Raw genomic sequence first — 27,479 nt, 5'->3', positions numbered from 1 at the left:
AAAGAGGGTGTCATGAGGGCTGATGGGCCCCGAGCTGCAGCCTGGTGGAAGTAGAGATGGCCACCAAGGCATCTGAGATACTGGGGCAGCCACAGGGCTCTTAAGAATATGAGATATGAGAGACTATAATGCTCAATGGCAACTGCTCTGTGGCTGTGGTACTATCTTCTCCATGGCCCGAAGCCCCACTGCAGTGTGTTATGCAGACGCAGGTGCTTGTAGCTATGTGGAGGAATCTGTGCTGAGTTCCCAGTCTGGGTCTGAGTAGAACTGAGAGTGGACCTCAGCCTCAGAGGTGGGACACAAATGGGAACAAGAGAGAACCAGTGTTAGGCAAAAGTGCTCCCAGGAATGTAAGTCCTGCTGTTTTACAGATGCCATATGTCCAGGAGGGTGGTAAATTACTCCAGGCTCTTTTATGGGACAGGGTGACTTGGTTGATGGCCAGGTTAGTTTGGAGTTGTGCTATTTGAGAGAAAAGTTGCACTGAGTCACAGATAAGTGTGTGATTTGGGAAACAGACTGTGTTATAGCAGGGAGGTAAAGGAGATGGGTGGTGGGAGGGAGGAGAAGGAGGGACTGTGAGTGGCTGTGTGTGTGCAGGAGGGAGGACACTGAGGAGATTGCAAGAGAATCATAAAGGTGAGACACTGGAGAAGGGAAAGAACCTGAGGTCTTCACTTTTTAAGGGTTATTGATCTCCCTGAGAATGTGACAAAACTATGGACTTTTCCAGAAAATGGTAATCATCTAATATGCCAAATATTTTCCTAAAAGTGGGACTCTGAGGGCATCTGGGAACACCAGCTTGAGTCCCCTCTTCTTAATGACTCTCTGTGGCTGGGCATCCACTCTCAACAAGTAGTGGAAATGTTTCTCTCCTGGAGCTCAGGCTGGGGCCCTGAACTGATCAACACTTGAGCCGAGTTCCCAATATGTCCCTGTTTGTGTCAATTAGGAAAGATGCTGCCATGGGCTGATGATCTAGAGGAAGGTTTCCTGACCTCTGAGGTGGGCTAATCAGGAAAGGTGCCCAGTATGGGTCCATGGAGCCTTACAGGGCTGTCACTTGGTGTTATGAGCTGAATTGCATCCCCTCAAAATTCACCTTTTGAAGCCCTAACCCCCCATACCCAGAATGTGACTGTAGGGATGGTTCCAGATGCATGATGGTTGGACGTATGATTTTGTTGACTTGACAATGGTGTGAAAGTGATATGCCTTCAGTAGAAACTGTTCTTTAGGTTTTGAATACTGATCTTTCCCTGGGTGAGTGGTATGGAGTGGGATATTCTTGTGTGATGAAGGACAGTGGCAGCCAGGTAGAGCTCTATATCAGATGTTCTCTCACAATGATGAACAACTCATACACCACACAATGCAGTATTCAATGCATTTTTGACTTAGGATTTTTTCAATGTACGATGAGTTTATTGATACATAACCCCATCATAAGCTGAGGAGCACCTGTATTTGAGGATAAGACCTTTAAAGAAGTGATGAACAGTAAATGAGGTCACATGGCTGGACCCTAATCTAAAATGATTGGTGTTCTTATAAGAAAACACACTAAAGCATAGACCCACACAGACCTTGTGAAGACACAGGGAGGAAGATGACCCTCTACAAGCCAAGGAGAGAGGCATCAGAGGAAACCACCCTGCTGACACATTGATCTAGGACTTCTAGTCTCTGAAACTTTGAGATAATAAATGTCTGCTTTTGAGCCTCCCAGTCTGTGGTATTTGTTCTGGCTGCACAGGCAGACTAATGTTCTTAGTGAAGAAGGCGTGAACTGGGTTCACAGCCCACATGATTACTTGACTGGAAAACTCCTGCAGCAAAGTACACAGCTTGACAAGGTGGCCCTGAGTGTGTTGGTAGTTTCAGGAACTCACTTGCAGGGTGACTCTCAATACTTACCGAGATACCACCCCAGAAGGCACAGCCTATAATAAATGAGACAGGTTCATAGCGCGCATTCCCAGCGGTCCCCGAGATGCTGCCAAGGCCAAAGTGTATCAGCCCAATGAGGATCTGGAGCGCCTGTCAGGGGAGCCACAAGTTGAGACCTTTGTTTCTGTGGTGAATCCTTTTCCCCAACCCCCTCCCTTGCCTCCTTTATGGTTTTAATATATTTTTCTTGGTTTAGAAAATAATATGGAAAATGTAAAAATGAAATGAAAACTACCCATAATTTCTCCCCAGTCAGAAATAACAACCACTTACATTTGGGTGCATAACTTTCCATTAACTTTCAAATATTTGCACTGATAATACATAATGGCTCTGGAGTAGGTGGAACAGAGATATTGGGCAGGTAAGATTGTTTCTATGCTTTCATATTATACACAGCACTGTGATGAACACTACTGTAGGTAAGTGTCTCTACTCATCCCATTTCTTTGCAATATTGTTTGAATATAATTTTGTGTGACTCTCTTCCATCAAATTGATATTTTGAAGTTCCGGTCTCCAGGGCCTCAGAACAGGACCTCATTTGGACATAGGATTGCTTAGGTGTAATTATGTAACACAGGGTGTCCTGGAATAAGGTGGTCCCTAATCCTATAGCACTGCTATCCTTTAAAAAAAGTGCCATGTGAAGAGACACACATGCACACAGGAGAATGCAGGGTTGGAGTTCTGCTGCCTCAGGCCAAGATCACTGGAATCTTGGAGGCTGGTCAGGGTAGATCTTCCTCTCGAGCTTTAGAGGGAGCATGACCCTATTGTCACCGTGATTAGAAGCTTCTGGCCCCCAGACTGTGACACAGTAAATTTCTGTTGTTCTAAGCTATCCCATTTGTAGTACTTTGTTATGGCATCTGTAGGAAAGTACTATATATTAATGCCCAAATGGTATACATACATTCATATGTATATATGTATATGTGTATATACTACAAACATGGTGGTGAATACAATTATATTATTTCTGTAAATTTGCACAATTTTTGGTAAAGTATATGCAGTGTCTGCCTCTAATTTTTTCCCAGTAATGATATAGCTTGGAGGTAGGTCCATATTATTATGAAGGAGTATTTTTATAAATAGCTCCAAAATTTCATTCTTGGATGTATAATACATTGACTTAAACAATATTGTAGTGATGGATATTTTGGTTGTTTCCATTCTTTTCTTTCACAAACCATGGTTATAATAAATAACCTAATGCATGCCATATTTCTCATGTGCATGGGACTATGGTCCACAGGACAAAGTCTCAGAAATGGAATTATTGGGTATTTTAAAATTTGGCAGATACAGTTAGTCCTCCATACAGGTTGTATTTATTGACATTCCTATGAGTGGTACATGGATGTGTAGCTAGAATATGAACCTGAGCGGCCTTGATCAGAATCCTTGTATTTAGCTGTGCAATGAAACAGGCCTTCCCCTGTCCTACTCAGGATAGCTCCTCAGGGCAAAAATCACTGTGAGCTCTTATTTTGCTGCTATTGGGCAAAGATTCCATTCAAGGACATTGGCTTTAGATGCCCCCTTTTGGTCACTTACTGCTCCATTATCTTCCAGAGGCCACATGATCAACATGGATTCTGGGCAACAGGAAAAACCTTTTAATTTTCTGCTTCTTTCTTGCTTTTCTTTTTCTTTTGTAAAATGCCTAAGTTAGGTAATATAAGGCCTCATACTGAGGCCCTGGTGATGCTGGACAGCTGAGCTTCCTTGTAGACCTGACTTTGGCAAGGCAGGGTAGCTCCAGCTCCACTTGCTGGATTTTCCATTTCTGTATTTCCAACCCTTCTCTCTCCCCTTCCTTCAGCAATGTGGTCCCCAGCTTGTGCTGTGAATTCTCACTTACCCCTAAGGTTTTGCCTTCTTTGAAGCTTCTCTGGGCTGGTGGTGGACTGGCAGGTGTCTGCAGGCCAGGTTGGTTCCCAGGAATTAGGTTGACTTGAGGTTGGTTTTGTGGATACATGGTCACCTGGGTCGTGCTCTCTGGAATTACAGAGTGTGCATTGTGGGGTGCTGTCATAAACACAGTATTGGCCATGGGTCCTGCTGAAGTCATCGAATTCGTGCTGCTAGAAAATAAATGCACTTGAATCATCCTTCATATGTGCTGTGGTATTTACATTGAAAAAGAACTTTGTCATCATTAATTCAGTTGAACATTGCAACCCTTTAAAGGGAGACAGGAAAGGGCTTATAGACAGGACCCCTAAATGTCAACGTGCCTTCAAAGAGTTAAAAGTTAAACTAAGCAGTGCACCTGCCCTAGCGATGCCAAATTTAGAAAAACCGTTTACCCTATAGTAGCAGAAAAATAGGAAATGGCACCTGGGGTGCTCACCCATAAATTAGGTCTGACTGTAAGGCCAGGAGCTTACTTCTCAGAACAATTAAATCCTATCACAGGCTGGTGGCTTTGTTTTCTTATTTTTTCAAAAATAATATAGTACATAATTTATAAAATAACATATTTTAATATTCTCAAATCAAACACAGTATTCAGTAAATGGTCACAGAGCTTTGATGTCTATGTTTTGACCCACCTCCTTGGAGAAACATTACATGTTGTAAGAAACATTTTTGTTTTATAGAAAATTTGTTTCCAATGTGCTATTGGGCTGTAAGTTGTCTAGTACATCCCAAAAGGAGAAAGATGAGTGGAATAGATTCTGCAGTTTAACTATCAGAGGACATCGTTCAACTACAAAAGTTTTCTTCTACTTCATAGTTTTCTTTTACATTTTAGTAGTAGAAAAAAAAAATTCATCAATGCCCTGGCTAGTGTGGCTCAGTGGATTGAGTGCTGGCCTGTGAACCAAAGTGTCACTGGTTGATTCCCAGTCAGGGCACATGCCTGGGTTGCAGGCCAGGTCCCCAGTGGGTGGCACACAAGAGGCAACTACACATCGATGTTTCTCTCCCTCTCTCTCTTTCTTTTCCCCTCTCTCTAAAAATAGATAAATAAAATTTTAAAAAATTCATCAAAAGCTCAGTAGATAAATTAAGGATTCCATCATAAGTCTGGGAATATAGGCTGTGCATTTGTTTTCTAATTTTTTTATTCTTTAAAAAATTTTTTTTATTTTTGACACTATTACAGATGCCCCCCATTCTACCCCGCTCGTTTGCCCACCTCTCCACCCAGCCCCTGCCACGCCCACCCCTGGCCTTCACCAAACTAGTGTCTCTGTCTATGGGCTATGCATATATGTTCTTTGGCTAATCTCTTGACCTTCTTTTATCCAGTCCCCCACCCCTTCCCCCTGAGATTGTTTACAAGCTGTAGCAGCCACTCCTCTTTGAGTAAGAGAGGCCAATAAGCTTAACTAGGGCAGCCATCAGAGGTTCAACACCCCCATCAAGTACATGCTGTGTTAGAAATCAAGGAACTTCAATGGCTTGTGGCAATGGGAAGGCTACGTAAATATTGTAACAGGAATTAAAAATTTTATACAACTCTGATGAAATATCAAACCCAGTTTGTTACTGTAACCCAAATTTTTTCTCTCAAAACTAGAGCTTATGTGTTAAAGGTTTTTATTAAGCACACTTTACAGGAATCAGCAGTTTCAATTCCTGTGTAAACCTCAGCAGCAGCCTGACTTCAGGACCCCAGGAATTCAGCTAAAAAGAAACCAGATTGCCAATTCAAGGATGCTGACCATAAGGACCTACATTGAGGCCTACAGGGAGACGTCCTGCGTGTCCACAACCCCTTTCCCTGATTTCTTTGCTTTGTTTTCCCTCCTGAGAAAACCTCTGCCTGCACTGAGAAGTAAGGATGGGCTTTGGGGTGATTTCCCCATCTCCCCAGGTGGCAGGCACTTGATTAAACTGCTTTCCTGGATGTCCGTGTTACCCTTAGGTGTCACGAAAATAAGAGGGGGCACCCAAGGAAAAAATTACAAGTGAGACCCCTTGAATTCACCTAATGGTGTATGTTTTCTCAGATATGATGTGCTGATAGATAACATCCAGTTGTTATCATACATCATTAATGCAGGACAGGCACAAAAGGCATTACAAGAGTATGGAAATAAAATTCCACCTGTCCTTGATAAAGACTCCCAACACAAACAGGTTAAACTGGGGGACATGGTCTATTGAAAAACCTGGAGGGACAACCGTCCTGAGTCCCAACAACAACCCAGGTGGAAGGGTCCACATCAAGGCCTACTAGCACTCTGACTTTAGTGAGCTCCTAAAAACAGTCAGTTGGGTTCATTTACCTCAAATTAAACCTGTTTTTTGTGAGTCTCCACAGGAACCATAATCTGAGACCCACTCTTGTGAACCCATCAAGGACCCGAAGCTCCTCTTCAGGAAACAAGACCTGTTACAGGTAAATAACATATTAGCTGGGTCTTAATGTAATGGTCTTTCTCATATTTTTGACACTCTTTCTATTATCCTGTTAGTATGCCCAGCTTCTTCACCCAGGAAAAAAAATTTCCATAAACTACACTCAAATTATTCAAATTTTAACTAAAAACATTTATCATTCCTATTTTCATATCTGTACTGTACTGAAGACCCCTACAAAGACAGTGGGGACTCATATACTGGTAAACTTTTCCAATACCATTGCTGCTGAAAATGAACTTCTCAATTGCTGGCTGTGCCATGAACAACCAAACTCAAGACCCCTCCCACCCAGGTTCAACCTACAACCCTCAGTGTAAGTCTAACTCTGTTATTAGGGTTCCTCAGAAATTTTGAGAAAGCCAGTCCTTTTGTAGTAAACTTCTCTCTAGTTCCTGATGGTTTTCCTTGTACCAACCATACCCCGGTCATTAATCAGACTAATAATCGGTTGATATTAAGGCTCTTATATAAAACCCTTACAGAACTCTGCTGTCATTGTGATATGTCTAACGAATGTGTCACTAAACTTGAACTAGATAATTCTCTTGACTTTGATATATCCAAAGACTTTGTGACAATGTTTTTTTGTACTTTTCATCTGACACACTAGTGTCCACTAGACTATGGGGTCAAATTAGATGCCTGGAAAACTAATTGTCAAAATGACCTCCAGAATAGCTGCTGTTATTTGTGAGAAAAACCAATATTAAGTGGAAACTCATTTACCAAGACCCCAGAGCACATAAAACACCATAGGACCAAGGGACTGTATCCTGAAAGGAGGGACCCTTTCCACAACTGCATAGAAAAACCTGCTGAGGGATACAAAGCCAACAGTCAGAAATCAAAGGCATTTTTTTACACCAACAATGAAATATCAGGAACAGAAATCAGGAAAAATCCCCTTTGATATAGCAACAAGAAAAATAAAGTACCTAGGGGTAAACCTAACCAAGAAGGTAAAAGTCCTGTAGTCAGAGAACTACACAACACTGAAGAAAGAAATTAAGGAAGAAACAAACAAATGGAAGCATATACTGTTTTCTTGGATTGGAAGAATTAACATCACCAAAATGTCCATACCTAACCCAAAGCAATCTATAGATTCAACACAATCCCTATGAAAATAACAATGACATATTTTACAGATATAGAAGAAACACTTCAAAAATTCATTTGGAACTATAAATGACCCTGAATAGCTGCAGCAAATTCGAGAAAGAAAAACAAAGTAGGAGGGATCACAATGCCTGACATCAAACTATATCACAAGGCCACCATAATCAAAACAGTCTGGTGCTAGCATAAGAACATATAGATCAATGGAACAGAATAGAGAGCCCAGAAATAAACCCAAGTCTCTATGGTCAATTAATATTTGACAAAGGGAGAAGAAGCCTATAAAGGAGTAAAAATAGCCTGCTGAACAAATGGTGTTGGGAGATCTGGACATGCAAAAAAATGAAACTCAACCACCAACTTACACTGTGTACAAAAATAAACTCAAGATGGATAAAAGACTTAAATATAAGTCATGATACCATATAAGTCCTAGAGGAAAACATAGGCAGGAAAGTCTCAGATATTCCATGCAGCAATATTTTCACTGATATGTTCCCTAGAGCAACAGACATAGAGGAAAGAATAAATAAATGGGACTTCATCAAAATAAGAAGCTTCTGCATGGCTAAGGAAAACATCAGCAAAAGGAAAAGGGAACCAATCACATGAGAAAATATATTTTCAAATGATACGTTGGAGAAGAGTTTGATCTCTGAAATATATAAAGAACTCACATAACTCCACTGCAGAAAGACAAACAACCCAAATAAGAAATAGTCAAAGAACCTAAACAGACATTTCTCTGAGGAGGACATACAAAAGACCCAGAGACATATGAAAGATGCTCAGCATCATTAGCCATCAGAGAGATGCAAATTAAAACCACAATGAGATACCACTTCACACTGGTCAGAATGGCTATCATAAACAAATCAACAAGTAACAAATGCTGGTTCTGGAGAAAAGGGCACCCTAGTATACTCTTGGTGGGATCGCAGACTGGTGTAGCCAAGTGCTGGAAGCAAACTAAGTGCCCATCAGTAAATGAATGGATCAAAATATTATGGTACATTTACACAATGGAATACTACACAGCAGAAAGAAAGAAGGAACTATCCTTTGTGATAGCATGGATGGACCTGTAGAGCATTATGCTAAGTGCAATAAGCCAGGTAGTGAAAGACAAATACCACATGATCTCACTTATAAGTGGAATGTAATCAACAAAACAAATAAGCAAACAAAATATAACCAGAGGTATTGAATGAAAGAACAAACTGACAGTAATCAGAGGCAAGGGGCAGAGGAATAATGGAGGACAACAGAGAAAAGGCCATCAAGGAACATGTATAAAGGACACTGGCACAAAGGCAAAGGAGGTATGTTTGAGGGTGGGAGGCAGGGATGGTTGGGGCTGGGGGCTAAGTGTGGGGGGAATGTAGATAACTATACTTGAACAACAATGAAAAAAAACATAAAAAATTGAACAGACAGTATAGCCAGCCAAAAAATAAAGGTACTGTCCATGCTTTCCAAAACCTAAAACAGTCTTTAGATTCTGTTGCTAATGTTGTACTAGATGACAGATTAACCCTTGGTTACTCACTAGCATAGGAGGGGTGGTGCAGTCATAAACAAAACCTGCTGTATTAACTCTTCATGTCAAGTAGAAGAAACTATATTAAAAAATCTATGGCCAAGCCACATGGACTCATAGCTTTGGAAAGGGGAACCCTTCTGCCAGCTTAATCTGGGAGACTATTGCCTGGTTTTTATCCACCATTGATTCCCTAAGTATAGATCTCATCCTCAACTTAGGGCCATGCCTTTTTTACCTTCTTGTCTAAATTGTTACCTCTAAAATGCCTCAATTCCATGTGAAGGCAATGACTCTGTGGGGATTCCTACATATCCTTACTTTGGAAGAATCAGCCAATGGCCTCTCTGTTCTGGCCTCAGATCCCATTCCCGTGTCTCCCTTACAGCAGGCAGGGAGAGGTGTCTTCACCCTACATAGGCAGGGATGACAGCCCTTGTCAGTAGGAAGCTGTTACTGAGGACATGCCCTTCTCCCTCATCACCCCACAAAGGCTTAAGAAACTGAATTGTCTGAGAAAGAAGTAAGGCAGAATTGTTAGAAGATAGAAACATTTCTAATGGTGCGGATGGGAAAACTGAGATTAAACAAGGCCAAACAACTTGACCAGTATACAGCTAGTGACTCACAATACCTCATTTTCTTAACCAAGAACACTGGAGAACAAATGGTGCATACCTTTCCTCTCTGACCCATGAGTAAATAGTTTAAATTACCCTGGTGAGAGATAGAGGATAGGAACCCTAATAATGGCATCTGTGCCAGCCAAACCCTGAGATGCATGAAGTCAGGGCAACAAGTAACAAAAAACCGATTACAGGTCAAGATGGAGGCATAGGTAGATATACTTTGCCTCCTCTCACAACCAAAAGAAGGACAACAACAAATTTAAAAACAAAAAATAACCAAAACTGCCATAAAATCGAACTGTATGGAAGTCCAACGACCTTAGAGTTGAAGAAATATTCATCCAGACAGGTATGAGGAGGGGAGATGGGCAGCGAGGTGGAGAGTACTCATGGCAAGGCGGTGGCTAGAGGACCAGGGCCAGTGATGCAGCAGCTGGCAGAACATGCTCTCCCACATTTGCATGCAAATAAACCAGGAGGAACAACTGAGGAGCGACACAGACCACGCAACCCAGGGTCTAGCATGAGGAAATAAAGCCTCAAAACCTCTGACTGAAAGGACCTGTGGATGATACGGCAGTGGGAGAAACTCCCAGCCCTACAAGAGAATGCCTTGAAGAGACCCACAGGGTCCTAGAATGCACACAAAACCACCCACCTGGGAATCAGCACCAGAAGAGCCCACTTTGCTTGTGGGTAGCAAAGGAAGTGACTGAAAGCTAAAATGACTGAAGGCTGAGAGGGGAGCAAGTGACATTGTTCTCTCTCTAACCCCTCCCCCACATACAGAGCCACAAAGTAGTGATGTGAATTGCCCCACCCTGGCAAATACCTAAGGCTTCACCCCTTTACTACATAACAGGTGCACCAAGACAAAAAATATGGCCCAATGAAAGAACAGATCAAAGCTCCAGAAGAAAATACACGTAAGTGATAAAGAGAAAGCCAACATATCAGATGCAGAGTTCAAAACACTGGTAATCATGATGCTCACAGAAATGGTTGCGTATACTTGCAAAATAGAGAAAAAAGTAAAGGCTATGAAAAGTGAAAGAAGGAAGATATACAGGGAACCAAGAGTGACAAGAAGAAAATGGGAATTCACTTCAATGGTTTGAACCAGAAGGAAGAAAGAAGCATTCAACCAGAACAGAATGAAGAAAAAAGAATTCAACAAAATGAAGAGAGGTTTAGGAACCTCTGGGACAACGTTAAAAGTTCCAACATCTGAATCATTGGGATGCCAGGAGGAGAAGAGGAAGAGCAAGAAATTGAAAACTTATTTGAAAACATAATGGAGAACTTCCCTAATCTGGCAAGAAGAAATAGACTTCCAGAAAGTCCAGGAAGCTCAGAGTCCCAAAGAAGTTGAACCCAAAGAGGAACACACTGAGGCACATCAGAATTACATTACCCAAGATTAAAGATAAGGGCAGACTCTTACAAGCAGCAAGGGAAAAGGACACAGTTACTACAAAGGAGTGCCCGGAAGACTATAAGCTAATTTCTCCAAAGAAACCCTGCAGGCAAAAAGGGGCTGGAAAGAAGTATTTGAAGTCATGAAAGGCAAGGACCTACATCCAAGATTACTCTATCCAGCAAAGCTCTCACTTAGAATGGCTGGGCAGATAATGGGCTTCCCAAATAAGGTCAAGTTAAAGGAGTTCATTATCACCAAACCCTTATTGTATGAAATGTTAAAGGGACTTATCTAAGAAAAGGAAGACAAAAACTATGAATAATATAATGACAACAAACTCACAACTATCAACAACCAAACCTAAAGAAAACAAAAATGAAAATGAACTAAGCAAACAACTAGAACAGGAACAGATTCACAGAAATGGAGATCAAATGGAGGGTTGTGGGCGAGGAGGGAGAAGCGGGAGAATTGGGGAAAAGGTACAGGGAGTAAGAAGCATGAATAGTAGATACAAAATAGACAGGAGGAGGTTAAGAATAGTGTGGGAAATGTAGAAACCAAAGAACTGATATGTACAACCCATGGACATGAACTAAGATGGGGGAATACTGGTGGCAGGTGGGTACAGGGCAGAGGGGAATAAAGGGGAGAAAAAATGGCACAACTATAATAGCATAATCAATAAAATATATTTTTAAAAAACCATCTGATTAGAGCCAGAGAGATCCAAGACAAGTAAACCAATAAAATAGATCAAAGAATAATCCCAAACTCCCCTATATGATCATTTTTCATGCACCAGCATGTTAAAAGTATTCTGCTGAAACCTCCCCTAAGATTGTCACCTGCAGAAGAAAGATAAAAACCTTCAAGACAAAAAATACCAGTGCAAGTTCACTCTAGAGGATGCCCATGGTCTTTCTCTAGCATGGACTTTTTACTTTCTTCCTCCTAAACTCTACGGGTCCTCACAAGACTTGCAACCAGGGCAGCAGTGGGTAGCAGCAACTCATCCTTGGCTTATCCCCGGAACCTGTCTCCAAGGCCCCCTTTTTCTCTGACTTTCCAGTGAGCTAAAAGCAACCCCACCTTGACTCACTTCTGTCACTGTGTCTTTTACCTCTCAGTGAGTTCACACAGCCTTGGCTCACTTCTTTTCTATAACATTTCTAGGGAGTCAAAGCAGAGCTCCGCCTAGGTTCTCTCTTGCTGCTTCTTCCACCCTAAATCCTTCATTTGTTTCACTGTCCTCAGTGTTAGTAAATGTACTCTCAAAATCACTTGACCTGTGGTATAAAATCTTTCCTATACAAGGTCAAGAAAACACCCACTATGGCTGGCCTGAGGTACACCCAGTCTGGGTCCACTCCTCATCCCGTGACATTATTGTAAGTCTTGTTTGTCAGAAAAATCATACCAGCATCCCTGAGTTACCCAAAGGAACCATTAGATCAAGTATACTCACGTTGTTCAGCCTGCAGCTCAGTCTCTCTTGCCCTTCTTCCCCAGTGCTTTGTTGTGGGCAACTTGTTTTTCCTGAAGAATAAGCACACTGGGTTCAATGTACCAGGTACTGCTGGGAGATGAGTTTCAAAAGAAATAAAACAAAATCCTTCTCGCAGTCACTGGGGCTTACAAGCTGTTCAGGCTGAGCTTTCTTAACAACATTTCCTTCCTGTAATTGTCAAGAAATGAATTAATGCAGTTCATTTGCATAAGTGTTTACTGGTGTCTGTGTGGAGAAGAAAGAGTCGTATTTGGTGGGATTTCACAGAAAGGAACTTGGCACTCAGGGGTGATGTGCATAACTGTGTGCAAGACAGATAACAAAAACAAGCCTCAATAATTTCAAAAAGATTGAAATCATACCAAACATTTTCTCAGATCACAAGGGACTGAAGCTAGAAACCAACCCCAAGGAAAAAAAACCCAAAACACTCAAAATCATGGAGATTAAATAGCATGGTATTAAACAACAAATGGGTCAAGAATGATATTAGGGAAGAAATAAAAAGATTTCTGCAAACAAATGGAAATGAACTCACAACAACCCAAAACTTATGGGACACAGTGAAGGCAGTCCTGAGCGGGAAGTTCATAGTGATACAGGCTCACCTAAAAAAGTTAGAAACATTTCAAATGAACAACCTAACCCTATGTCTACAAGAACTTGAGGAACAACAACAAAGACAGCCCAGAGCAAGCAGAATGAAGGAAATAACCAAGATCAGAGCAGAATTAAATGACATAGAGACTAAAAGCACAATTCTAAGGATCAATGAATCCAAGTGCTGGTTCTTTTAAAGGATAAACAAAATCGACAAGCCTTTAAGCAGACTCATCAAGAAAAAAAGAGGGAAAACCCAAATAAACACAATCAGAAATGAAAGAGGAGAGACTACAACAGATACCACAGAAATACAAAGGACTGTAAGAAATTACTACGAAGAATTGTATGCCAAGAAATTTGAAAACCTAGGTAAAATGGACAAATTTCTAGAAAAATATAATCTTCCAAAACTCAGTGAAAAAGAAGCAGAAAGCCTGAACAAACCAATAACAACAAAAGAAATTGAAGCAGTAATCAAAAAACTCCCAACACACAAAAGCCCTGGACAAGATGGTTTCACAAGAGAAATCTACAAAGCATTTAAGGAAGAGCTAACCCCTATCATTTACAGACTATTTCAAAAATCCAAAAAGATGGGAGACTCCCAAACTCTTTTTATGAGGCCAACATCATCCTAATTCCAAAACCAGATGAAGACACAACGAAAGAAAGAAAACTTCTGGCCAATATCACTGATGAACATTGACGCTAAAATCCTCAACAAAATACTGGCAAACCGAATCCAACAGTACATTAAAAAGATCATACACCATGACCAAATGGGATTCATCCCAGGGATGCAAGGATGGTACAATATTCACAAATCAGTAAATGTAATACATCACATAAACAAAAGCAATGTTCACATCAATAGATGCAGAAAAAGCATTTGATAAGGTACAGCACCCATTTAGGATAAAAACACTCAGCAAAGTGGGAATAGAGGGAGCATTCCTCAACATAATAAAGGCCATATAGGAGAGACCTACAGCCAACACCATACTCAATGGGCAAAAATTAAAATCTTTTCCACTAAGATCAGGAACAAGACAAGCCTGTCCACTTTCACCACTTCTATTCAATATAGTACTGGAAGTTTTAGCCACAATGTTCAGACAAGAAAAAGAAATAAAAGGCATCCAAATCAGAAAGGAGGAAACAAAACTGTCACAGTTTGCAGATGACATGATAGTGTACATAGAAAATCCTATAGACTCCACCAAAAAATTGCTTGACCTAATAAATGAATTTGGCAAAACAGTGGGATAAAGTCAATATCCAGAAATCAAAGGCATTTCTGTACACCAACAATGAAACAGCAGAAGCAGAAATCAAGGAAAAAATCCCATTTGAAATAGCAAAAGCAAATAAAATACCTAGGAATAAACCTAACCAAAGAGGTAAAAGACCTGTATTCAGAAAACTACATAACACTGAGGAAAGAAATCAAGGAAGACACAAACAAATGGAAACATACACCCTGTTCATGGATTGGAAGAATGAATATCATCAAAATGTCCATACAACCCAAAGCAATTTACACATTCAATGCAATGCCTATTAAAGTACCAATGGCTTATTTCATAGACATAGAACAAACACTTCAAAAACTTATATGGAACCATAAACGACCCCAAGTAGCTCCTGCAATTTTGAGAAAAAAGAGTAAATAGGAGGGATTACAATACCTGACACTAAACTATACTACAAGGCCACTGTAATCAAAACAGCCTGGTACTGGCACAAAAACAGGCACATAGACCAATGGAACAGAACAGAGAGCCCAGAAATAAACCCAAGTCTATACAGTCAATTAATATTTGACAAAGGAAGCAGCAACATAAAGTGGAATAAAAATAGCCTCTTCAACAAATGGTGTTGGGAGAACTGGACAGCTACGTGCAAAAAAAATGAAACTCAAGCACCAACTTACACCTTATACAAAAATAAATTTAAGTTAGATAAAAGACTTAAATATAAACCGTGACACCATTAAAGTCCTAGAAGAGAATGTAGATAGCAAAATCTCAGATATTTCACAAAGAAACTTTTTTACTGACATGTCTCCTAGAGCAAGGGATATAAAGGAAAGAATAAACAAATGGGACCTCATCAAAATTAAAAGCTTTTGCACAGCTAAAGAAAACAGTATCAAAATAAAAAGAGAACCAACTGTATGGGAAAACATATTTGCCAATGATACTTCAGACAAGGGTTTAATCTCCAAAATATATAAAGAACTTACACGACTCCACTCTAAGAAGACAAGTAACCCAATTAAAAAATGGGCAAAGGACTTGAACAGACACTTCCCCAAGGAGGACATACAGAAAATCCAAATACACATGAAGCGATGGTCAATATCGCTAGCCATCAGAGAGATGCAGATTAAAACCACAATGAGATACCACTTCACACCAGTCAGAATGGCCATCATAAACAAAGCAACAAACAACAAGTGTTGGAGAGGATGTGGAGAAAGGGGGTCCCTAGTGCACTGTTGGTGGGACTGCAGACTGGTACAACCACTATGGAAAGCAGTTTGGAACTTCCTCAGAAAACTAAAAATGGATCTGCCTTTTGACTCGGCAATTCCATTGCTGGGACTCTATCCTAAGAACACTAAAACACCAATACAAAAGAACCTTTGCACCCCGATGTTCATAGCAGCACAATTAACAATAGCTAGGTGCTGGAAGCAACCTAGATGCCCATCAGTAAATGAATGCATCAAAAAACTATGGTACATTTACACAATGGAATTCTATGCAGCAGAAAGAAAGAAGGAGCTCCTACCCTTTGCAACAGCATGGATGGAGATGGAAAGCATTATGCTAAGTGAAACAAGCCAGGCAGTGAAAGACAAATACCACATGATATCACCTTTAACAGGAATCTAAACAACAAAACAAAACAAACCAGCAAAATATAACCAAAGACACTGAAATAGGGGATAGTCTGACAGTGGCCAGAGGGGAGATACGAGGGAATTTCAGGGGGGAATGGGTAGGGTTTACAGGAACAAATTTGAAGGACACATGGACAAAAACTAGGGGTGGGGGGTAATGGGCAGAAGGGGGGAGGGTTGGGTGGGTGGGCTGGAATGGGAGTACAGGGGAGAAGACTGTACTTGAACAATGATTAAAAGAAAAGAAAACAAAAAAAATTAAGTATTACTATAGGCAAAAAAAAAAAAAAAGATAACAAACACCCTGAAGAGAAATAGAAACCCATTCATGAGCACATATTTTACTACCTTTCTTTTCTCATGTATCAGTTCCTATTCACTCACAGATTCAAATCCATAGGTCAGTGTCTGTTTTGGGGGAACCCAAAATAAAGAAATGCACTGCCTTGGTTAAATAAAAAAAAAAACAAACAACTGCCAAACAATGAGAACAGGAGATTAATGATTGCAAAAGATAGAGAGGCTGCATATCTAATTTAACCAACTCATCCACCAGATCATATATGGATCTTGTTTGACATCCCTGCCAGTTCTGAGCACTTCCAGGAGTGGGGAACTGTTGCTACTCTGGGTTCTCCTGTTAGAGAAGGTAGCATATGGAGTATATTATACTCTACTCACCCAGAAAGGAATGAGTGTTTCCATAAGATTCAGGCCCTTTACACAGATCCACTGCCCTGGGCATGACAATGGCTTACATATACTCGTGTGTATCTGTATCCCCTGAGATGCTGGAGGAAGGCAGAAGGCAGCCTTAAAGTCTATCATTAAAGAAAGATTAGTGAAGGGTATATTTAGAGAAATGTAGGAAAGTTGTGGTGACCCAAAGGGCTGTTGACACACCTGGGAACCATTAATATAGGGAAGCTGTTCCCCTCAGATTAAGGGACAAGAGGCATGAACCCTGTTACTATAGCAGCCAGCATGAGCTGCAGCCAAAGATTGCAAGCTACCCGATGAAGTCTTAGGAGACCTCAGCTCTGCCCAAACTGTGACCAGCAAAGAAAGCGTGAACTCCTCACTTCTCTCTTCCTCCTGACTCCCCCCTGTCATTGGCTGAACGACCAGTAGGATCAGCACACAGGGATGTGTGGGTGATGTCATCCACACAAGCTACAGAATACAGGTTTGCTTCTGCTCTTCAGAACTTGGGATATTATTCTATCACCTGGGATCTCCCCAAATCCTGCCCACATTTTGGAAGACGGCCCCCGTATTTAACGTCCCTCAAATTATCCCTGTGAATGTTCCATCTCAGCTTTCCCAGTTATCTGATTCCTCTACAGCAGAAAGTGGATCTGGGGTGGCAAGTGGGTTCTTGTTCCTCTCTTTGGTCTCCATCCCCCTGCCCGTACATGGAGGCAAGCAGGATATCTGTGTCTATTTTTAATTTAAAAAGAAAAACTTCAAAGACTGGTGCAAATTAACTCAGGGTTCCCAGTAAATACATGACAAACTTCTCTTATCCTGCAGAAGGCCTGGCTCATGGAAATCTCAGGGAAACTGTCCATACTATTTTTTTTTATTGAATAGATCCATTTTTCCACTTTCTCTTTGGATAAAAAGGAGTGCATAAATTGTCCAGCTCACTTTATAATTAACTATTTTTTCATGAATAGAGTATTTTCCTTCCAAAAAAGTCTTTGTGAAAAGAGAGCTGGGTGTGGGGACCCATGAGGATGCTAGGATGTTATTAGGGACTGTGATCTTTTTGATTGAAAGCCTGATATATCTTCAGGACCTGAAAGGAGCACAGAGGTAAATCTGTTCAAGTTCTTGACTCTTCAGATTTGGATGTCTGCTTTTCCTGTCTTCCAGATAAGTGCAAACATTTCTAATTCTAATTTCTAGTTCTAAGATTAAGATGAATGTATGTGGGATGGAGAAGGCAACTTTTCTTCAGAAGATGTCCTTTGAATTGAATGGATGGTCCATCCCTGAAGAGTATGAAAGGATAAAGGTTGTAAAGTCTCTCAGAGCAGGGCAGCTCCATTTGGGTGGGTTTCAAGACACTATTTAGCTCCTGTAAGCAAATATAAGGAAAGAATTTCAAAGCTCCTAAGAAAAAATATAATAAAAAGTTGTATTAAAGAGTTCATGCTGGCGTAAAATTAAAACATAGGCTCTGCAGTCACTGTTTGCAGAGACATCCACATAGTGAATGACACTCTGTAATTTGCACAAATGTGGTAGATAGGTAAAAAACTGGTTGTGAGAATCTTGTAATGATTTTGTACTTGGAATATTTCCCTATAAATATCCCTATGAAAATCTGAAAAATAAACATGCTATTTAAAAGTAAACATTTCACTTGGAAAACGTAAAATGAAATAATGTGTAAACTCTGTAAGGGCTAAAAGTCCAAATGGGGCTCAGATTTAAAAAAGAAACCTTTTTATTGTCTAACAATTTTTAATGAGAAAAAGGATATTTTGACATTGCAATGGCCCCAGGTTCTCTGCCTAGTTATATATAAAAAAACAAGAGCCTGCAAATTGACAACATGGTCACAATGAGGACTTGAAAAGAGTTTTTTTTAAAGTGAAAGTATAGAAATCACTAACATATATTTTTTTGTTACTGAATGGAGTTTTATTACATAAAACTAAGTTTGAAATATTGGGTTATATTACTAATTCAGTTTCTTAAATTCTTAAACACAAGAAGTGATTTTTCTCTCACCTTGTTAGTTCTCCAAATGTTCTTAATTTAGAATGCTTCCCTTTTTTCTTTGTGTTTATGCACAAGAAGCTCCTACTGATTCAGGGAATCCAGATGTTCCTGAGGCTTCTAACTAGAGACAGCTCAGTCTCTATTTCTTGAATACTTGAGAAAAATTTATTTTGCAGTTATAGTTGGTACATGATATTATATTAGTTTAGGGTATACAACATCATGATTAGGCATTTATGTACCACATGAAATAACCACCATGATAAGTCAAGTACCCACCTGGCACCATACATAGCTGTTACAATATTATTGATTTCCTCCTCTGTGTTGTCTTACATCCTGGGGACTATTTATCACTGGCCATCTGGTTTTCTTCCTCCCTTATTGAATTCTTCATAATCTAACATTTCTGCAGTGATGCACCCATAGCTGGGAAACGACGTTTACATTATGGAGAGAGGAATGATTGCATAACTCATGTGAGGGACAATTCTTCTTTGAAGTCAAAGACTGCCCATCAGTTCTTAGATAAGGCCTTAGATAAGGCATGTTCAGAAGATCAAGAACTGTACATGCAACTTAAAAAAATCATCCCTAAAGAGTTCAAAAGAATGGCATGCAATTTGAAAGTAGAGTCTGCTATCCATTGTGTGATTTTATATTAAACTTTTCAGTGATATATTTAGGAGAAAACCTAGAAATTATTTGGTCTGAACCTCTCACTTTGCACATGAAGTAACTGCCAAGCAGAGAAGGGCAGTGATTTTCTTACCACTCCACCTAAGTACTGGCAAAACAAGGACTGTCCTATTGTCTTTCAGCCCAGATTAATGCCTTCACTGTTATATAAAGGGCAAAAATAAATATATGAGTACATATAATATGTAAAATGTCAATTTCATTGTATAAAATTTCATGTCTACATATATTAGAAGCCATAATAGATGCTTGTACATTTTTATAATATTAGTTTGGATTTAAAAGAAGAAAATCAGATGACATCTGTGCAAAAAAAAAAAAGAAGAATAAGAATAGAAATGAGAGATCCAAGGTCGGGGTGGTGTAGGTAGAAGCTACACTCACCTTTTCCCAGGGTCAAAGTGGAGTTACAACTAAATTATAGAACAACTCACCCTGAATAACTAACTGAAGATTAGCTGAACAGACCCCTTTAACCAAAGATTTAGATTAGAAGCCACATCAAGCCTGGCAGGAAGGGTGGAGATGGAAAAAGGGCTGGCTATGCTTTCATGGATGGTGGCTGGGGAACTGAAGGGATATCTCAATTGTGGGGCATTTCCCTGAAAAAGATGCCGCCTAATTCCCAAACTGGTCTTTAAAGTCCAGAGCATTGGAGCCAAGAAGAGGTGCCCATATGATATCTGACTGTGAAAAGCAGCAGGGCTTCTGTCCACCAGGGAGAAACTGGAGCCCACTAGAGACACAGGCACTCTCTTAATGCACCAATGTACACAATTTTGTTCTCAGACACTCAACCTGGGCTACAGTGGAGGGAAGGCTGAGCAGACCAATGTTGCATAAGGTGAATCTGTGGTTTGTGGCTCTGCAGAAAAAGCTGAAGGGACATTTGCCAGAAACCCTGTGCTGATTCATTCTCCCATACCGCAGAGACCATCTTTCTTGGGTGGAGCACTCCCATGTGTGTGGCAACAGTCTGGAGAGCAGTAAGACTTACTTTACCCTCTGGACTTCCTTTCATCCACACTGCAGATCTGTCCCTGCTGACAAGTATAGCCAAGGTTCTTTCAGTGAGAGGGCCTGTCAACCAGGAGGTGGAAGCATGCAGAGGTGGATCTTGAGGTGCCTTGTGACTTTTCCTGACCAGGCCTGTGCCTGGTGCTGATAAAACCCAGCTTTGGTGCACAGATTGATCCACGCATGTGCACCCAGGTCCATCAGTGGAAGCCAGAAAGTGTGGATGACTTGTAGCTCCAAACAGGTTGCCCAGGGCCAGTCAAAGGCAGCTTCTGACATTGGCCTGCAGCAGAGTCTCTTCCTAGAGGCCCAGAACAAACATCCCTAGTGGCCAGCTTCAGACAACATCAGAGCAGGATCCAATAAGCTTCATAAGCAGCAAATCCAATGGGAGAGCTTGGTAGGCACCAAACCCCACTGAGAAAAATTCCACTATGTGTGGTCTGCACATGTACATCATCTTATATGCTGTGGTCAGGGTTGAGCCTCACAGTGAGCCAGCCTGAGTTTTGATACCATGCATGAACATGCCAATAGCAATCAAAACTCAACTACAACAAGAGGACACACATAATGTTAAAAAGAAACATTCCTGGAGCACCCAGGTCAGGTGAACAAGAGGACTGCACCACTGCATACCACAAGGCACCTACTACATAAGGCAACTTCACAAAGCCTGGGAGTCATAGAAGATTCATGCAATACACAGAAACAAACAAAAAGAGACAGCCAAACTAGGGAGACAAAAAACACACACACCCCAATGAAGGAAAAGGAGGAATCCAGCAAAAGAGCTAAATGAAATGGAGGCAGGCAATTGATCAGTTATAGAGTTCAATACAATGGTTATAAGAGTGTTCTATGCCATGAAAAAGATACATAAACCATAAAAAAAGAACCAGTCAGAAATGAAGAATACAATATCTGAAATAAAGAAGACACTGAAAGGAATGAACAGCAGGTTAGATGAAGCAGTTGACCAAATAAGCAATTTGGAGACAAGGTAGGAGAAACACCCAATCAGAGCAGCAGAAAAAAAAAAGAATTAAAAAATATGAGGATAGTTTAAGGCACCTTTGGAACAGCATGAAAACAACAACAACATATACATCAAAGGGGTAATAGAAGGAGAACAGAGCAAGGGATTGAGAACCTATTGGAGAAATAATGACTGAAAACTTCCTTGACCTGGTGAAGAAAAAAGACACATAACTAGAGGGAGTGCAGAAAGTCCCAAACAAGATGGATCCAAAGAGGTCCACACAAAGAAACATCATAATTAAAATGGCAAATGTTAAAGAAAAAGTTGGAATCTTAAAAGCCACAAGAGAAAGACAGTTACCTACGAGGGAGCTTCATAAAACTGTCAGTTGATTTCTTAACAGAAACTATGCAGGCCAGAAGCGACTGGCAACAAATATTCAAAGGGATGAAAAGGAAGGACCTTCCATTAAGATTACTTTACCCAGCAAGGCTATAACTTAAAATTGAAAGAGAAAAAACAGCTTCTCAGACAAGAAAAAGCTAAAAGAGTGTTACGACCAAAGCAGTATTACAAGACATGTCAAAGAGCCTGCTTGAAGAAGAAACAGAATTAGATGAAGAAGGGACAGAGGAACATAGTTAAAAGAATAAAATGGCAATAAATACACACCTACCATAGGCACTTTAAATGTATATGCCTTAAATGCTACAATCAAAAGACATAGGGTTGCTGAATGGATAAGAAAAAAAAAACCCCATATATATACTCACTCCAGAAGACTCATCTCAGAATGACAGATACATATAGACTAAAGATAAAGGGATGGATAAAGATATTTTATGCAAATGGTAAGGATTTAAAAAGGTAGATACAATACTTAGATCACACAGAATAGACTTTAAAATAAGGCTGTAGTAAGAGACAAAGAAGGACACTACATAATGATAAAGGGGGCAATCAAACAAGAGGCTATAACCCTTGTAAACATTTATACACCCAACATGGGACCTGCAAAATATGTAAAGCCAATCTTGATGGATGTAAAGTGAGAGACTGACAGTAATTCAGTCATGATAGGCGATTTTAACCTTCCATTGACAGCAATGGTTAGGTCATCCAGACTGAAAATCAACAAGCAAATGATGACCTTAAATGACAAACTAGATCAGAAAGATTTCCTTGATATCTTCAGAACATTTCATCCCAAAGTAAAAGAATAAACGTTCTTTCCAAGTGCGCATGGAACATTATCTAGGATAGATCACAAGTTAAAACACAAAACAAATCTCTATAAATTTAAGAAAATGAAAACCATATCAAGAGCACACAGAGACATGAAGGCTAAATATCATGTTGCTAAACAATAAATGGATTAACAATGGTAATCAAGGAAGAAATCACAAGATACCTTGAAATAAATTAAAATGAGAACACAACAACCCAGAACCTATGAGACACAGTGAAAGCAGTCCTAAGATGGAAATTCATAGTATTACAGGCCTATCTCAAGACTCAAGGATAATCTCAATAAGCAATCTAACTTCACACTTCAAAGAACTTGGAAAAGAACACCAATCAAAGCTCTAAGTGAGTAGAAGGAAGGAAATAATAAAGATCAGAAGTAAATGAAATGGAGTAAAAAAGAACAATACAAAAGATAAAGGAAAGCAAGAACTGGTTCTTTGAAAAGATAAGGAAGATTGACAAATCTTTCATTAGACTCATCACAACAAAAACAAAGAGAACCCAAATAAATAAAATCAGAAATGAAAGAGAAGTAACAACTGACACCAACACCCCCCCAAAAGATTGCAAAAAATATGAACAACTATACGCTAACAAATTCAAAACCTATGTATAACAGATAAATTTCTAGAAACATACAATCTTCAAAAACTGAATCAGAAAGAATCAGAATACCTGAATACACAGATTAAAACTAGTGAAATTGAAGCAGTAATAAAAAAACTCCCGGAGAATCGATGGCTGCTGCGAGTGGGTCACTACTCTCTCTTCGATTAAAGAGCGCGGTCCGGGACCCCACTACAGGACTCACACAGTTACCTCAGAATGCCGGGTCTAAGTTGTAGATTTTATCAACACAAATTTCCCGAGGTGGAAGATGTAGTAATGGTGAATGTAAGATCCATTGCTGAAATGGGGGCTTACGTCAGCCTGCTGGAATACAACAATATTGAAGGCATGATTCTTCTTAGTGAGATGTCCAGAAGGCGTATTCGTTCTATAAATAAACTCATCTGAATTGGCAGGAATGAATGTGTGGTTGTCATTAGAGTGGACAAAGAAAAAGGATACACTGATTTGTCAAAAAGAAGAGTTTCTCCAGAGGAAGCAATCAAATGTGAAGATAAATTCACCAAATCCAAAACTGTTTACAGCATTCTCCGTCATGTTGCTGAGGTGTTAGAGTACACCAAGGATGAGCAGCTGGAAAGCCTGTTCCAGAGGACTGCTTGGGTCTTCGATGACAAGTACAAGAGACCTGGATACGGTGCCTATGATGCATTTAAGCATGCAGTCTCAGACCCATCTATTTTGGATAGTTTAGATTTGAACGAAGATGAACGGGAAGTGCTCATTAACAATATTAATAGGCGTTTGACCCCACAGGCTGTCAAAATTCGAGCAGATATTGAAGTGGCATGCTACGGTTATGAAGGCATTGACGCCGTGAAAGAAGCCCTGCGAGCAGGTTTGAACTGTTCTACAGAGACCATGCCCATCAAGATTAATGTCATAGCTCCTCCTCGGTATGTGATGACTACAACAACCCTGGAGAGGACAGAAGGCCTCTCCGTCCTCAATCAAGCCATGGCTGTTATTAAAGAAAAGATTGAAGAAAAGAGGGGTGTCTTCGATGTTCAAATGGAGCCCAAAGTGGTCACAGATACAGATGAAACTGAATTTGCGAGGCAGCTGGAAAGGCTTGAGAGAGAAAATGCAGAAGTGGATGGAGATGATGACGCAGAAGAAATGGAAGCCAAAGCTGAAGATTAACGTTGTAGGAAACAGTCCAGTTTAAGGAACACAAAACAGCCCTTCCTGGCTATAAACCCTAGACTTAAAAGTTTTTTCAGTATTGAAAACTTCAAAGTTGAATATTTTTTATTTCCAAGTATTTAAGTGTTCTAACAGACCAAAACGTGAAATGCCCTCCTAAAATATCAGCTGTTTTCACACAGTAGCTCCAAGACGTTGAGCATTTTTAAGCTAAGAAGTGATAAAATTGGGTTTTCCATTTCTGATGTCTCCAGATTGACACGCCTTTGTAGTTCAGTGCCTCCATGTAATTTATCGGGGGCACCCAAAGCAAATAGTCCCAATCTTTCTATATAAATGTATTAAGCAAACATTAAATAAATTTCTGGGATATTAAAAGAAAAACTCCCAACAAACAAAAGTCTTGGATGGGATGGCTTTACAGGTAATTGTATGAAACATTCAAAGAAATACTAAAACCTAATCTTCTGAAACTATTCCAAAAAATATTCAAGAAAAGGGAATACACCCAAGTTCATATACAAGGCCAGTGTTATTGTAATTCTAAAACCAGATAAAGACACTGCAAAGAAAGAAAATTATAGGCCAATCTTCGCAATGAACACACAACTAAAATCCTCAACAAATATTAGCAAACCAGAACCACCAAAATGTTAAAAAGATCATACACCATGACCAAGTGACATTTATTATGGTGACATAAGGTGAGTATAATATTTGCAAATCAATGAACGTGATACACCACATGAGTAAAATGAAAGATAAAAACTACACGATTATATCAATAGATGCAGAAAAGCATTTGATAAAACTCAGCATTCATATATGATAAAAATTGTCAGCAAAGTGGGACTAGAGGGGACATACCTCAATGTAATGAAGGCAATATACTACAAACCCACATCCAACAATATACTCAATGGGCTCACACCAAACCTGTTTCCCTTAGGATTGGGGACAAGACACGATGTCCGCTTTTACCATCTTATTCAACATAGCACTGGAAGCCCTAGCACAGCAGTCAGACAAGAAAAAGACATAAAATGCATCCATATTAGAAAGGAAAAAGTAAAACTGTCATTATTTGCAGATAACATAACACTGCATATAGAGGATCCTAAAGATTCCACCAAAAAAATACTGGAACTGATAAATGAGTTCAGCAAAAAAGCAGGATACAAAATAAGTATCCAGAAATCAGTTGCAACTTTATACCCCAATAATGAACTATGAGAAAGAAAAACTTAGAAAACTGTTTGATTCATGATTACTTCAAAAAGAACACTTAAGAATAAACCAACAGCCCTGGCTGGCGTAGCTCAGTGGATTGAGCATGGGCTGGGAACCAAAGTGTCCCAGGTTCGATTACCAGCTAGGGTACATTCCTGGGTTGCAGGCCATAACCCCCAGCAACCGCACATTGATGTTTCTCTTCTCTCTCTCTCTCTCTTGCTCTCGCTCTCGCTCTCTCTCTCCCCCTTCCCTCCCTAAAAATAAATAAATAAAATCTTAAAAAAAAAAAACAACAATGATGTTAAAAGACTTGTGCGTGGAACATTATAAGACCGAAGAAAGAAATTAAATAAGATACAAAAAAGTGGCAGCATATAGCATGGTTTTGGGTTGGAAGAATTAACATCATTAAAATGTTTCTACTATCCAAAGCAATCTATAGATTCAACACAATTTTTATTAAAATATCTATGGCATATTTCATAGACAAGAACAATATGCCAAAAATTTATATAAACCACAAAAGACCATAAGAGATGCAGTGATCTTAAGAAAAAAGAACAAAGTTGGAGGATTATGCACCTTATGTCAGACTGTACTACAAGGTCATAGTAATTAAACATCATGGTACTGGCATAAAAACAGACATAGATAGAGAGTCTGGAAATAAACCCATGCCAATATAACCAATTAATATTTGACAAAGTAGGCAAAAACATACAATGGGCTAAAGATGGTATATTCAAGAAATGGTTGTTTGGGAAAATAGGACAGATACATGCAAAATAAAAAACTAGACCACCTCTTTACACTATACACAAGAATTAACTCAAAATGGATTAAAAACTTAAATGCTAGACTCAAACCATAAATTCCTAAAAGAAACAATGGCAGTAAAATCTCAAACATTTCTTGTAGCAATATGTATTCTGATATAGCTCCTTTGGCAAGAGAACAAAGAAAAATAAACAAATTGGAACTACATCAAACTAAAAAGTTTTTGCACAGCAAGGGAAACTATCAATAAAACGAAAAAGACAACCCACTGACTAGGAGAACATATTCACCATCACATTCTGATAAGGGGTTAATATCTAAAATGTATATAACTCAACACCAAAGCCCATAACAAACAAATTAACGAACAGTTCAATTAAAAAATGGTCTAAGGACTTGAGTAGACACATGTCCAAAGAGGACATATGGCTGGGCAAGACACATTAAAATATATTCAACATCACTAATCAGAGAGATGCAACTAAAATTCACAGTATCGCCTCACATCTGTCAGAATGGCTGTCATCAATAAATTAAGTTCTGGTTGAAGATGTGGAGAAAAGAATCCTCATGCACTGTTGGTAGAAATGCAGATGGTCAGCTACTGTGGAAAGCAGTATGGAGTTACCTCTAAAAGTTAAAAAACGGAATTGCTTTTTAAAAATGGAAGACCCAGTGATTTGACTTGTGGGAATTTCTCCAAAGAAACCCAGGCCACTAATTCAAAAGAATATATGTATCCCATGTTCAGTGCAGCACTATTACAATAGCCAATATTGGGAAGCAGCCCAAATGTCCATCAGTAGATGAGTGGGTACAAAAGCAGGTGATACAGTTACACAATGGAATACTACTTGTCTGTAAAAATAAAGGAGAAAATGTGACTATTTGCACAGCGTGTATGGACCTGGAGAACATTATGCTAAGTGAAATAAGCAGTCAG

General features: G+C 39.7%; 2 protein-coding genes across 2 annotated transcripts in view; one reads left to right on the top strand and one right to left on the bottom strand.

The window, feature by feature from the left end:
- The window catches only part of LOC114500569 (membrane-spanning 4-domains subfamily A member 8-like), a 43,307-nt gene extending 30,600 nt beyond the window's left edge, over positions 1 to 12,707 (bottom strand). The window contains exon 1 of the mRNA XM_036029519.1: positions 12,519 to 12,707. The gene's annotated coding sequence lies outside the window, so the exon portion shown is untranslated. The remainder of the gene's footprint in view (positions 1 to 12,518) is intronic.
- Positions 12,708 to 23,481: 10,774 nt separating this feature from the next.
- Positions 23,482 to 24,904, top strand: LOC114500522 (eukaryotic translation initiation factor 2 subunit 1-like). The gene is given in 1 exon segment (XM_028517229.2): positions 23,482 to 24,904. A coding segment is annotated over 1 exon segment (948 nt). The 5' UTR covers positions 23,482 to 23,575; the 3' UTR covers positions 24,524 to 24,904.
- Positions 24,905 to 27,479: the final 2,575 nt, after the last annotated feature.

This window comes from Phyllostomus discolor, chromosome 6 (assembly GCF_004126475.2).
Source record: "Phyllostomus discolor isolate MPI-MPIP mPhyDis1 chromosome 6, mPhyDis1.pri.v3, whole genome shotgun sequence".
Classification (NCBI taxonomy): Eukaryota; Metazoa; Chordata; class Mammalia; order Chiroptera; family Phyllostomidae; genus Phyllostomus; species Phyllostomus discolor.
The sequence above is the reverse complement of the archived record's forward strand: the minus strand, read 5'-3'. Positions and strand labels throughout refer to the sequence as shown.